This window comes from Theropithecus gelada, chromosome 10 (genome assembly GCF_003255815.1).
Source record: "Theropithecus gelada isolate Dixy chromosome 10, Tgel_1.0, whole genome shotgun sequence".
Taxonomy (NCBI): Eukaryota; Metazoa; Chordata; class Mammalia; order Primates; family Cercopithecidae; genus Theropithecus; species Theropithecus gelada.
This window is the reverse complement of record NC_037678.1, coordinates 5,654,827-5,669,200: the sequence shown is the minus strand read 5'-3', so window position 1 is coordinate 5,669,200 and position 14,374 is coordinate 5,654,827. Positions and strand designations below refer to the sequence as shown.

Below are 14,374 nucleotides of genomic sequence, written 5' to 3'. Positions count from 1 at the left end.
AGGCTTCTGAGCACAAAGAGAAAGTATGTCCCACTTTTCTGCTGGCTTAAGGGAAGCGCTGTCTTACTCTTTGTATCACATTTTTAAAACCCCCAAATCTCTGTATGGAAAAAAAAATGTCCCTTTTTATATTCATGGGAAGAAAAACATTAAGATCTCCAATAGGAAAAAGGACATTCTCAAGTCACCCATGAGAAGATAGAATTCTTAAGTGTAAGAAAAACATTCAAGCTTAACAGTAACCAAGGGAATTCAACTTTCAACAACGAGGCATCTGTGTGTGCCTCGTAAATGGACAAAGAAGTGTTTAAATGGCCAACATCAAATGCTGGTGCAGTTGCAGTGAAACAGACATCTGCTAAGCACCTTGTCTGGATCAGGTGCCCTCCTGGGATACACCTGCCATCCCGCCATGGCCCATGACAACTCTTCAGACTGCAAATTCTCTGAGGGGCCCTCAGTGGGCGGGAGAGCCTGGAAGCACGGGACTCCCGGGAATGCACTGGGTGCAACAGCACCAGGTCACGTGAGGGTCGGCTGTCATCCAGGCCGGGGAAGCAGAGGGCACCCCAGCCAGAAGCAAGAGAGGGGCGGCCTGGAAGACCCCAAATGGGGAACAGAGAGAGATGCCACAGACAGGGGACGGCAGGGATGAGGCAGCCCCGAAGGCCTCAAACAGCACAACCACCGGAAGCTCAGAGGGGAGCAGCGGGAGGACCTTAGTTTTAGTTTTAAAACTTGGCAAAAATTATGGGAGATTGTACACTTGGGCAGTGGGGTAAAAATAGCCCTTGACCGTCCAACTCCACCAGCAGAGACGGAAAATCGATATCTCTTCCAGTCACTCATTCAGCCACACGTCATTAATTGGTTAATCATTTGAATGAATTCATTCACTGACCAATCACTCCTTTTCCACTGGTATTAATTCATTCAGCCACGTTGTCTCTGGATCGCATATTCATTCATTTGTTCAGGCACTGATTCATTCCCTTAACCATGTGTTCACACTCCATTCATTCATTCACTCCTCTGTTTCTGCCCCATTCATTTGGCCTCCTGATCATTCTGCCTTCCGGTCATTCATTCTGCCTGGGCTTGTTCATTTGGCCCTTCCCATAAGACTTCCCTCCTGTATGCGGCCACACACCCTTTCCGGAGCCTGCTGGTGGGCACTTACCTTGTTGTCAGCACTGATGAGGAGGGGCTGGACTTTGATGCTGTCGCTGACCACAGACACGGCGGTGCTGGGGGCCATGGCGGCGGCATTGCTGGGGGAGGTGGAGATGATGGCGTAGGCCACCCCGGCACTGCTCAGCGGAGAGGCAAGGGCGGCGGGCTCGGCAAGGGCCTGGGGCTGGCTGCCGGGCACTGGCACATGGCTGACAGTGTTGTTGGCGGTGGGGAGGGCTGGGCTGGGGTTCTTGACGCTGACCACAGTGGCCTTCTGGAATGTTGGGGGCTGCTTGGGTGGCCGGTCCCGGCCCGGGGCAACGGGGAGGCTGTCTGGAATCAGAGTCTTTGGCCTAACCTGGGAAGAAGGGACGGGTGTGTGGTCAGACAGGCAGACAGACAGGAGCACAGGGGAGGGGCCGCCCTGGCTCAGAGACTTCCTATATTCAAGGGGGCGGGGGCAGCATCGGAAAGAGCACAGAGCCCATCTCGGCCTCACAGAGGGTGAGACCTGGACTCCAACGCCTCCCACCTCCTGAGCCTACACCGACTGGCCACGGGGCTCAGGAGGGGCTGCTCTGGACCCCAGGCTCTCCCAGCTGCACTCAGAGAAGATGGTGAGGAGCAGTGGGGAGGATGGAAGGCAGCGCCTGGACGCGAGGGGACAGTCTGTGCCGTGTGACGCCCTGCAGATCAAGTCCCAAGCGGCAAAGCCCCCTTTGGCTTTGGAAGTCTGGAAAGCGCTGCCCCTCGGCAGGGACTGGGAGGGGCTGCGAGGGATCCTGCGCCTTGCTCAGTTCTGCTTCTCAATCTGGGTGGGGGCTGCTGCTGTGCTCCCACGAAAACCAGAGCGGAGCCCGCGTGACTGCTGTGGGACTCAAATGACAGTGAAGGTGAGCAGAGGGCAGCCGGGCAGCCACTGGGTGGTTCAGGCCAGGGCTCTGGACAGACTGTTTGGGCCTAATCCTGGCTCCTCTGGGGTCCTAGTGACACCCCTGAACTGGACCAAGTCCCTCATCTGCATGAGATGATGACACTTACTGGGGGTTGGAAGAAAGAAAGCGCACAGGAAGTGCTGGGTGTACCTGACTGGGGGCTGTCGCCAGCGCCCCCACACCCAGCTGTGTTTCTGATGGTGGAAATTCCCATCAGAGCCACCACCACTGGCCCCATGCATGGAACCAGGAGCGCCGCATGCCCCACATGAGGACACGCCCACCCTGGGAGGTCCAGGCCAGTATCATGTCCCGAGAGACAAGGGGACGAGGAGAAGGGGCACGACCTGCCTTCTCATCTGAGCCCCGCTGCATTCGCGCTGCAGGGTGGCCGTCGTGGCCTATTCTACAGATGAGCAAACTGAGGTGTGCAGTGGAGACTCACGGGTAATAAGGATGCTACAGTCGTTATCGTTAGGGCCTGTCTGGCATCGGTGAAGGGCACAGAGTGCTGTGCTGCCCTGCCCATCTCCTCCCACCCTGTGTCCAGTGGTGCATGTGGAGACAGTGGTCCAGGGTGGCTCCTACAGGGCCCTGTGGCCTTGGGCAGGTCACCAAGGCACAGCATGCTCTTCGGTTGGACGGCATCATGTCTGTCAGCTCCTTGCCAGTGCCTGGCACAGAGCTGGCCCTTGAGTCTAGTGACCTCTGTGTCCCCTGCTATGCTGGGTCCTCAGCAAAAGGAGCCCAGCCTCTCACATCAGGGCCCTGGCCACACCACGGGGAAGCGATGTGGCCAGCCTGGGTTCCGGTAAGCCTGCCACTCTGTCCTTGGCACCAGAGGTCAGGGCCTTTGTCCCCCCCCCCATGCCAGGCTTACAGCCCAACACAAACTCTAATACCAAAGGCTTTAAAGAATCCTCGTTCCTGCCAGGCCTCAGCTGGAGACAGTCACCCATTGGAAAAATGCTGTTCTCCGCCTCTGAAGAGGACTGGTGTGGGGGCGGGTGGACGCCCACATGGTGGTCAGTGAGGACCTCAGCTGTGGCAGTGGCCGTTCCGTGTTCTGTCGGCTCCTCCCTGGTCATCTGGGTTTTGCCCACCTGTTCCAGTTGACCCCAGCCGCCCACCCTACATAAGCAGACTCTGGACATGGGAGAGCTGGCGTCAATCACAGATGCCAGACACAGAAACTAAGCTCAGCTGGGAGCTCAGGATCTGGCCTGAGCCACCCCAGAAAGAATACCTTCGAGGGACCCGGAGCTTATAGCCTTTCTGCCTGTGTCTCCGGGCCTGCGTGTAGCCCCCGGCCAGGAAGCCCCCGGGTCCACCCTGTCCCCACCCTTTCTCCTTTCTCAGGTCTGCGGTCACCCTGCGAGGCTGGCCCCATCACAGGCTGCCTACTCTGTTCCCTGTGAGCCACCTGGAACAGCAGCAGCCGGCAGCTGGACCCGGCATGCGCTAGATACCTCCTGGCCTTAACTGACTGTCCTGGAGGCCAGCAGGTCAACGGCAGGTGCAGGCATTTGTGGGGCAGAGACAGCAAGGAAGAAACATGGAGACAGAGGTCCAGGAGGCAGAAGGGAGAGAGGAGGAAGGGTGGGTGTGGGGCAGAGGGAAACAGCACTGGCCTTGATTTGCAGCCTCTCCCTGGAGCCTGCCTTGCTCTGAAGCCTCGCACAGCTCCCTGCTGCCCACAGGTCACTGACAGGGGAAGTCCGACCCTAAGGTCCCCAGGGGCCCCAGTGGCCTCTCCACCTCCAGGACTGCCCCATCCTCCCTCCCTCAGTGCTTGGACTCTGGTCTCTCCCTACCACCTCTGCCTCTGTTTCTCACCCTGCACCCTCCTCCTGGGGGGCTCCCTCTGGGGCCTAACTCCACCTCGGCCTGCAATGTCCTCTCACCCTGAGGCCTAGCTCAAGCACTGCCTCCTCCAGGAAGCCTTCCTTGACGCGCAGGTGTACGGCACGCCTTCTCAGGGCTCCCGCCACCCCTGTGTCTCTTTCTGGCAAGGCCCGGTCACCCTGGACTCACAGTATCTTTTTCCTTGTCTGTCCTCCATCTAGACCAAGCCTGTCCAAACCACGGGCCACACGCGGCCCAGGATGGCTTGGAATGCGGCCCAACAAACGCAAACCTTCTTAAAACATTATGAGAGGTTTTTTTACATTTTTTCCCCTTTATTTCATCAGCTACTGTTAGTGTTAGTGTATTTTATGTGCAGACTAAGACAATTCTTCTTCTTCCAATGTGGCCCAGGGAAACCAAAAGATTAGAAGATTGGCCCCTCCTTCTTTAGACTCTGATTCAGCTCAAGTGGGCACTTGGGGAAAGTTGCCACACAGAAGAAGAGCTCAGGGCAGCCACCTCTCGCCATCCTCGAGCTGGGGGAGTCTGTCCAGCCCCAAGTCCCATGACAGGCAGGGGTCATCTTGGTCTTCACCACTGGCAGCCCCTGGCCCACTATGCTGTATACAGCAGGTGCTCAACAAAGCTGAGCTTGTGGTAATAAGGGAACCGGTGAATAATTACCTGGCATTTGCTCTGTAACAGGCATGGTTACAAATGTTTTCTCCTGACTCAATACTCACAGCCACCATTGACTCAGTCCTCACAGTCACCGATGGAGGAAGCCGGCGCCGACACCAGTCCCTCTGCAGGTGAGAAGCCTCGGCCCAGGAAGGCCGAGAGGTCAGGTGACTGGGGCCAAGCGTGGAGTCCAATCGGGGGAACCTGCACTAGAAACCAGGGCACCTGGCCCAGAGTCTGAGCTGCCCCTGAAATGAATCCCCTCATCCAGAGTGTCTCAAACTTCCTGACCATGACCCATAGTCAAAAACATACATGATGTAGTCACCCAGTCTGTAATCAAGTTGCTCAAAAAACAAGGCATAGGATGCATCTTGATGTTTCCATTCTATTTTAGTCTGGCCTCATTTATTCCATTTAAAAAAATTCTGGTCATGACCCACTAAATTGATTTCCCAATTCCTTGCTGAAAAAAATGTATCTGGTCCAAATGTCTCCATTGAAGAACGGATAGAAGAGGTGAGAGGGGAAGTTGCAGCTGAGAGGGCATGGGTTCCGCCTGGCCCAGTGCCCACCGGAAACCTCAGTGCTGAAGGGTTAGGAACAGAGACTGCGGGGACAGACAGACGGATACCCCAGGGCCCGCCCGAGGGCTGCTTACCTGAGGTAGCACTGCCGCTCCTTGCCCGGCCAACCTCTGCAAGGAGCTGACCTGAGGACCCGTGACAGGCACTGCAGTGATCGTTCCCAAAGCCTGAAAGATAGAGGAGGTCAGCGCTGAGACGGGACGAGCAGCTGAGACCGAATCTGTCGCCCTCAGCCTGGCCAAGCAGGGGGCAGCTGCCTTGGAGACAGCAAATGCTACTCTTCCCTTTCTTAATTATGATTTTTAAAATATCACAATAGTAATCGACATTCCTTCCAGAAAGTTTGGAAACTAGAGAAAGGAAAAGAGTAGCACTGCCCAGAAATCAATTACCCTTTGTTACACGTCGGCTTCCTCTTTTCAGTGAATTTTTCATACAGCTATATATAGAATTTTGTAACCTATTTTTCTACTTTCACTTAAGGACAAGGTGTGATGTCGCTACGATCTTCATAAATCACTCCTTTAATGGCTATGGGATCTTCCATTCAGCAGACATAATGGCATTTCCTCAGCCAATCCTCTACTCTTGGAGATTTGAGTTCTAGCCCCATCTTTTTCCAGTGAATAAACAATGCTGCAGCGAACATCTCTGTGGATACATCCATTTCCACATCACAGAGCATTTCTGTAGGAGAGTCTGAATACAGGGATGCATGGACCAAAAGGCAGGAATATTTTTCAGGCCCTTGGTGCATATCTGCACTGGGTCCCTCAGGAGGGGGAACGGCCTGGGTGTGTGCACCAACATGTCCCCCCAAATCCCAGCCCAATAGGGGGGTCTCACCAACACACAATGGGATGGCAGCACCAGGAGCAGGGAGGACATTCAGGGTAAGGAGAAGGGAGATGGTACCCTTCCATTCCAGGCCCACACACGTATAGGAGATGTGTTTTGGGGTACCCACTTGTCTAAAGTCTCCTTTTGTGGGAACTACCACTACCCACAGCCCCGATGGAACAGTTTTTTTTTTTTTTTTTTTGAGATGGAGTCTCACTCTGTTGCCCAGGTTAGAAGGTAGTGGCGCAATCTTGGCTCACTGCAACCTCCTCCTCCTGGGTTCAAGTGATTCTCCGGCCTCAGCTTCCCAAGTAATTGGAATTACAGGCACCCACCAACACGCCTGGGTAACTTTTGTATTTTTAGTAGAGATGGGGTTTCACTATGTTGGCCAGGCTGGTCTCAAACTCCTGACCTCTGGTGATCCACCCACCTCGGCCTCCCAAAGTGCTGGCATTATAGGTGTGAGCCACTGCGCCCGGTCCTGATGGAGCAGTTCTACGTGGCCACATTGTACGACATGAGCCTGCCCGATGGGGAGAGAGGGACCCCCTTGCTCAGATCCAGCCAAACCATCAGTGTCCAGGGACCAGCGAGGTTCTCTCTTGAACTCAGATGTGGAAATTCTTAACAGAATGTTAGCAAATCAATTCTAACAATAACAAAAAGGATAAGACACATGAACAAGCTGGGTTTATCCCAGGACTGCAAGGCTGCTTTGCCATTTGAAAGTCAGTCCGTGTAATTTGCTAAAATAACACATGGATGAAGAAAAACCGTATGCCGGCCTCAACAGATTTTTCTAAAAGCTGTTAGGACTAATAAAGGAGTTTAGCAAGATTGCAGGATGGAATAATATATAAAAATCAGTTGTGGGCCAGGCACAGTGGCTCACGCCTGTAATCCCAGCACTATGGGAGACGGAGGTGGGCAGATCACCTGAGGTTGGGAGCTTAAGACCAGCCTGACCAACACGGAGAAACCCCGTCTCTACTAAAAATACAAAAGTAGCCGGGTGTGATGGCGCATGCCTGTAATCCCAGCTACTCAGGAGGCTGAGGCAGGAGAATCGCTTGAATCTGGGAGGTAGAGGTTGCGGTGAGCTGAGATCATGCCATTGCACTCCAGCCTGGGCAACAAGAGCAAAACTCCGTCTCAAAAAAAAAAAAAAATCAGTTGTGTTTCTATATACTAGCCACTAACATTTAGAAATTCAAAAAGTTTTAAATGCCATTTGCAATAGCACCAAGAAATAAAAATAAGAAATAGGGAAGAATCTGACAATAGCTATATAAGACCTGTACACTAGAAACTTCCACACATCGCTGAGAGAAATTTTTAAAGAGTTAAGAAAGAGATATACCATAACCATGAATCAGAAGCCTCAACGTTGTTAAGATTTCAGTTCTTCCCAGATTGATCTACAGATTCAACACAACCTCAAATCAAAATCTCAGCCAGCTTTTAAAAAAAAAAAGAAATTGACAAGATGATTTTAGAAAGCATATGAAAGTATAAAGGACCTAGAATAGCCAAAACAACTATGAAACAAACAAAAATAACAACCAAAGGGAAAGACTTAACATCATCTGACTCCAAGACCTGTTATAAAGCTACAGTAATCAAGACAGTGTGGTACTGGCGTGAAGATGCATAAATACATCAATGGAACAGAAGAGAGGTCCAAAGTAGACTTATACATATAAGGTCCACTGATTTTCAGCAAAGCCCAAAAAAGTAACTTATTTAGTACAAAAAAGATAATCTTTTCAAAATGATATTAGAACAAGAAGATACTCATATACTAAAATCAAACAGAAAAGAGCTTCAGTCCGTACCACATACCGTATTTAAACAACAACAAAAAAAGAATGGATGAGAGATCTAAATGTAGGGACCAAAACTATAAAACTGCTGCACGAAATTTAAGATAAATCTTTGGGATGTCAGGTCAGGCAAAGAATCTTAGATACAAGGGCAAAATAATAATTGATATAAGGGCAAAATAATAAATTAACTTCAACAAAATAAGAAACTCCCAGAGTTGGAAAGACAATGTTAGGAAAATGCAAAAAGTGGCCACGCCCTGGAAAACAGACACATACAGATCACCTATCTGATGAAAGCCTTTATCCATAATGTACGAAAGAACTCTCAAAACTCAATAATCTGGAAACAAAAAACTCAATTAAAAATGAACAAAATATTTGAACAGATACTCCACTAAAGAAGATATACTGGGCCAGGCAGTGTCTCATACTTGTAATCCCAGCACTTTGGGAGGCTGAGGCAGGCCAATCACTTGAGGCCAGGAGTTCAAGACCAGCCTGTGCAACATAGTCTCTAAAAAAAAAAAAAAACAAATTAAAAATTAGCTGAGCATGGTAGCAAGTGCCTGTAGTCCCAGCTACTTGGGAGGTTGAGGCAGGAGGGTCATCTGAGGCCAGGAGGTTGAGGCTGCAGTGAGCCATGATCATACCCCTGCACTCCAGCCTGAGTGACAAAGTAAGATCCAAGAAGAAGAAGATGAAGAAGAAAGAAAAAGAAAGAGGAGGAGGAAGAGGAAGAGGATGAGGAAAGGAGGGAGGGAGGGAGGGGAAGGAAGGAAGGAAGGAGGGGAGGAAGGAGGTGAGGAAACAGGGGAGGAAGGAGGAGAAGAACAACTACTGATGGCAAATAAGCAAATAAAAAATACTAAACATAATTAGTTATTAGGGAAATGCAAATTAAAACCACAATAAGATACTGCTACAAGCCTATTCAGATGACTAAAATTAAAAAGACTGACCAAATCAAGTGGTGGTGAGGCTGTAGAGCAACTAAACTCTCAATCACTGCTGTTGGGAACATAAAATGATACACTTTGAAAGACAGTTTGGCAGTTAAAAAGTTACACATATGTATGGCAATGAACAGAACATACGTATGTGTCCTCTCCCAGATCCAAATGTTGAAATCCTAACCCTCATTGTGATGGTATTTGGAGATGGGGCCTCTGGGAGGTGATCTGGTCATGAGGGTGGAGCCCTCAGTGCTCTTACAAGAAGAGACATGAGGGAGCTTGTGTCCTTTCTGTCTCATCCTCTTTCTCTCTCTCCCATGGGCAAACAGCAAGAAGGTGGCCATCTGCAAACCAGGAATAGAGCCCTCATCAGGAACTGAATCTGCTGGCACCTTGATCTTGGACTTCCCAGCCTCCAGAACCATAAGAAATTGATTTCTGTTGCTTAAGCCAACCAGTCCATGGTATTTTTGTTATGGCAGCCTGGGCAGACGACGACATTTTTGATACGAGACAACCATTCTATTCCTAAGCATTCGCCAAGAGAAGGGAAGGCACACGTTCAGAGACTTGTACATGAATGTTCACAGCAGCTCTTGGTGTCACAGCCTAAACGGGAAGCAATCCAAACGCTCACCAACAAGTACACGGATGAGCAAGCTGTGGTATCTTCACACGACAGAGTATTACTCAGCAATAAAAAGGAACAAACTACTGACACACACAATATGGATGAATCACAAAATAACACGGCCAAAAAAAATCCAGACTCCAAAAAATATCCATACTGTATGATGCTAGTTATACGAAATTTTGAAAATTGCAAACAAAGTGACAGAAAATAGATCCCAGGTTTTGTGGAGATGGTGTAGGGACGTGAGGAAGGGATTACAAAACGACACCAGGACATTTTCAGGGAGAAAGATGTGTTCACGATTTTGATTGTGGCAATGGTTTTACATTTGTCAAACTTATATTGTACACTCTAAACACGTGCAGCTTATTCTATATCAATTATACCTCCACAAAGCTATTAAAAATTCCCTACCCATTTCTCTCCTTATCAATATCTCTCCACCCCTACAATGAATATCATCCATCCTGAAATGACATGGCAGAGGGTCTCAGGCCCCATGCACAGAGCTGTTTCTCTGATTATGCTCGGACGGTTCCTGCCTCCTCTTTGCCACCTGCCCCATGGGGTCAAAACTCTGAGAGGCTCATGTCCTCCGAGCCAGCTGTCTGCCTCTCTGCGTGGAACCAAATGACCCACATTCCCCTAGATATTCACTCTGGACATTTGTTGAAACAGAGCTTTCTATGCAATGTGGAGCACATGACAAACAGCCTCGGCCACTTGATGAGGCAGCTCCCAATCTATAACACCGCCTGCTGCTCTCAGCCAGCACACCCTGGTGGGCAGCACTGAGACCACCTCAGGTGCCGCCTGATGCCCACCTTCCCAAATGCATGTCTCAAAGATGGGGGTTATGGGGACTGTCCTCCCCATTACATCAAACTCCACCACCAGTGTCCCCCAACTTCCACAAAGCAAGGTGTGTGGAAGGCTCTGATCTCCCCGCCCCTGGCCTGCCAGCCAGTGCCATTTACCCAGCTGGGCAACAGTCGGGGCCCCAGGCCAGCACAGACCATGGGGGTGGGAGGCTAGCAGGAGCAGCCATTTGATAAGCCAGCTTCCAGGTGACTCCGCCCACCTGGGGCTGCAGGCCCAGAGGAAGCAGGTCCTGTGGTGGGAAGGCCCACGCAGCACGTCCCTGTGGTGGATTCCTAGGGAAGTGGGTTTTGCGGTGGGAAGGCCGACATGGCCTGGCCTGCGGTGGATTCCCAAGGAAGTGGGTTCTGTGGCGGGAAGGCCCATGAGGCATGTCCCTGCAATAGATTCCCAGGGAAGCGCACGCTGTGGCATGAAGGCCTACGCAGCACGTGGGTTCCCAGGGAAGCAGGTTCTGTGGTGGGAATGTCCCTGCAGTAGATTCCTGAGGCAGGTTCTCCGTAAGTGGGTGTATGAGGGGCAGCCCTGGGGCCCCGGGGAGGAGAAATTTCCACATAGGTGGGGCTGGCCAGCAGATCCCACAGGTGCCAGAGAACCTGCTTTGCTGGGGCTTCCGTCCTCACTCAGATGCCCCAGATAAAGCTCCCAGGCGTGGTCCAGCCCGTGAGGAGGTATGGGGTGGCCCTCCAGACAGCAATGTGTGCTGTCATGTTTTCCAAGCCCACACGTGCCTGAGTCCTCCAGGGTTGCTGTGTCAAGTTGCTTCTGCAGATGGTTCTGGGTAGGCCAAGGACAGCCATGTGTGTTTTACATGTTGCCTTGTGGACCAGGGGTTGCCGTGTGGGCTGGGACGGCCATGTGTCCATGTCCGAGTACTGCCACGTGGGCCACGGGTAGCTGTGTGTTGCTGTGTTTCCTGGGGTGGCCATGTGTCTGTGTCTGGGTGTTGCTGTGTGAGCCAGCGGTGGTCGTGTCTGTATCCGGGTGTTGCCATGTGGGCTGGGGGTGGCCGTTTCTGTGTCTGGGTATTGTGTGGGCCGGCGGTGGCCGTATCTGTATCTGGGTGTTGCTGTGTGGACTGGGGGTGACTGTGTGTCCGTGTCCAGGTGTTGTGTGGGCCAGGGATGACCATATGTCTGTGTTTGGGTGTTGCTGTGTGGGCCAGGGGTGGCTGTGTGTCTGTGTCCGGGTGTTGCCATGTGGACTGTGAGTGGCCGTGTGGGCAGGGGGTGGCGTGTCCGGGTGCTGTCGTGTGGGCCAGGGGTGACTGTGTGTCTGGGTGCTGCTGTGTGGGCCGGGGGTGACCATGTCTGTGTCCAGGTGTTGTTGTGTGGGCCAGGGGTGACTGTATCTGTCCGGATGTTGCTTGTAAGTAGCTATTGCCTTTTCCAATACCCACTTGGGTGTGCACGGCTCTGTGTTTCCACATGAGTTCTTCTCTGGAGCGTCTTTGGTTCTGTGTCTATGTTTCTGAGCCTTTATATCTGTCAAGGCTCAACCCTCCCTCCTGACTTGGGACCCTGGCAACTCCTGTCCCCCTACTTTAGGAGTTCACAGCGGGGGGCAGGGAAAGGAGGGGAGACCCACAGAGGAGGGAGGGATGGAGGCGGTGGAGAGGCAGAGCCCCGCGAGAGAGGTGAGGAGAAGATGACAGGGAGAGCTATTTCCACTTGATCCTCCCTAGTCAGTCACCAAGAAAGAGACACAACCTACCCTGGGGGAACATCCACACCCGCGGGCGGCCGGCAGAACGAACAGTGCCCGGCCACGCGCTGCCCCCAAAACTCCAAACCAACCTGAGCGCGGTGTGTGTGCCCCTGCCTGGGACTCGAGGTGCCCTGAAGCTCTTCAGGGAGCACCAAGTATGGGGTACCCTCAAGCACCCAGCACCCTGAGCTAGGTCAGCAGAAGGAGTAGGCTCTGCAACCACAGACCCACAGCCCCATCGCTAGAGGAGAGATGATTCTGAGGCAAAGCCCAAAGTCCCCATGATCCGGGGAAGTTTGCTGCAAACAGGGCTGCCTCGCAGGCCCCTCCTCAACCCCTGGGACGGTGGGTTCTTTCCTGAACACTGCCGTCCCCTTCCAACAACCGTCCATTCTCCGCCAGCACTAAGCTGGCTTCAGGCTCTCCCATCTCTGCGTGTTTTCTTCGCTCCAAGCCTACCTGAGTGCATTCTTCCACTTCCCTACAAACCTTTAATTAGCGAGCTGAAAGCCATTTTATCTGGCAAGGGCTGACCTTTCTGCTCCAAGCTGGAATTTATTGACACCAGCAGAAACAGTCATCGCAGAGGCGATTTCGCCAGCACCCGGTACTTTACAGCTGCACTTTCTTCAAGATCAATGAGCTTGTGACTATGTTTACAGCTCCAAGCATTTTAATAGCGGGGGGAAAAGGGGCCATAAAAGTCAAAGATAACTTCAAATTCTTCCTGCCATGGCTAAGGGGTGGGGGGTGTGGGCAGCTGGGGAAATCTCCAGGAATCTCAAACACGGGGGAGGAGACAGGTGTTGGTACAGACCCCACAACCTTCCCGGTCAAAAGCCACACGTGGTTCTGGAAAAATCTGTTTTTAATAAACGTTTCTGAGCACTCTGGGCACTTGGCTCTGGAGCTGTGGCAGAGCAGAGGGGTTCCAGCACTGGCTCTGACATCAGCTGTGCAGGGTCCCTGAGCTCTTCCCGCTCCCACTTCAGCACATACCACCAGGACCCACCCCATACAGCAGAACCAGCCTCACGCCCGCCGTCCTCGAACTGCCAGATCACAGTCTAACTGCCTGACTGTCCTGTTATTTACAAGCAGGACCTGGTCCAGGACAAGCCCTGTCATTTGTGGGTCTCTTCTGCTTCTTTCCATTTAGAACAGCCCCACAGCACCCCTTCTTCCCATGAAAGGAACTTTTTGTTTTGTTTTGTTTTGTTTTGTTTTGTTTTTTGAGACGGAGTCTCGCTCTGTCGCCCAGGCTGGAGTGCAGTGGCCGGATCTCAGCTCACTGTAAGCTCCGCCTCCGGGGTTCACGCCATTCTCCTGCCTCAGCCTCCCGAGTAGCTGGGACTACAGGCGCCGCCACCACGCCCGGCTAGTTTTTTGTATTTTTCAGTAGAGACGGGGTTTCACCGTGTTAGCCAGGATGGTCTCGATCTCCTGACCTTGTGATCCGCCCGTCTCGGCCTCCCAAAGTGCTGGGATTACAGGCTTGAGCCCCCGCGCCCGGCCTTTTTTTTTTTTTTTTTTTTGAGACAGAGTCTCACTCTGTCGCCCAGACTGGAGTGCAATGGCACAATCTCGGCTCACTGCAGCTTCCGCCTCCCGGGTTCAAGTGATTCTCCTGCCTCAGCCTCCCAAGTAGCTGGGATTACAGGCGCCCACCATCACGCCTGGCTAATTTTTGTATTTTTAGTAGAGACGGGGTTTCGCCATGTTGGCCGGGCTGGTCTCGAACGCCTGACCTCAAATGATCTGCCCGCCTCAGCCTCCCGAAGTGCTGGGATTACAGATATGAGCCAACACACATGACTTAAAGGAACTTTTTAAAGAAACCAAGACAATTGTCTACAGAAAGCATGGGGTTTCTGTGGCTGCTTCCTCGCAGTGGGCCGTGTTTCCCATGGAGACCCTCACTGGACAAGGGTAAGACCAGGCTCTCCAGTCTTCACCCACCATCGAGGCCCTGGGGCTGAGAGGCCCCCAACCCTTCACTGCTGAGGCTCCACTGCCGGGGCTGAGGACCCACAGGCCTCCGGACACTTGAGCTTCACCAGGCTGGGGAGGTGAGCGGGGAGGCAGTCCCAGGCCTCCCAGAAGCCCCCAGGAAGCCCCCATGGAAGGCGGCCTTGGTCTCCTCTCCACATGGCCCAGCCGCCACGCGCAGCCACAGAGCACGGCGATTTAATTGCTTCTCGAATTGCAATTTTCTTTGCATCTTTATAGAACTGCTGTGATGTGGGGCAAAGAAAACAAGTCAGTTCCAACATCAATAACAGCTAATAAATATTAATAGAACATAAGC

At 52.2% G+C, this 14,374-nt stretch overlaps 1 protein-coding gene across 2 annotated transcripts in view; it reads right to left on the bottom strand.

The window, feature by feature from the left end:
- PHF21B (PHD finger protein 21B) overlaps positions 1–14,374 on the bottom strand; it is a 129,573-nt gene that overhangs the window by 34,437 nt on the left and 80,762 nt on the right. For both annotated transcript variants that reach the window (XM_025399293.1, XM_025399294.1), the window contains 2 exons: positions 5,299–5,391; positions 1,181–1,531 (listed from right to left, as the gene is read on the bottom strand). In XM_025399293.1, the coding sequence (XP_025255078.1) occupies positions 1,181–1,531; positions 5,299–5,391 (444 nt within the window). The remainder of the gene's footprint in view (positions 1–1,180; positions 1,532–5,298; positions 5,392–14,374) is intronic.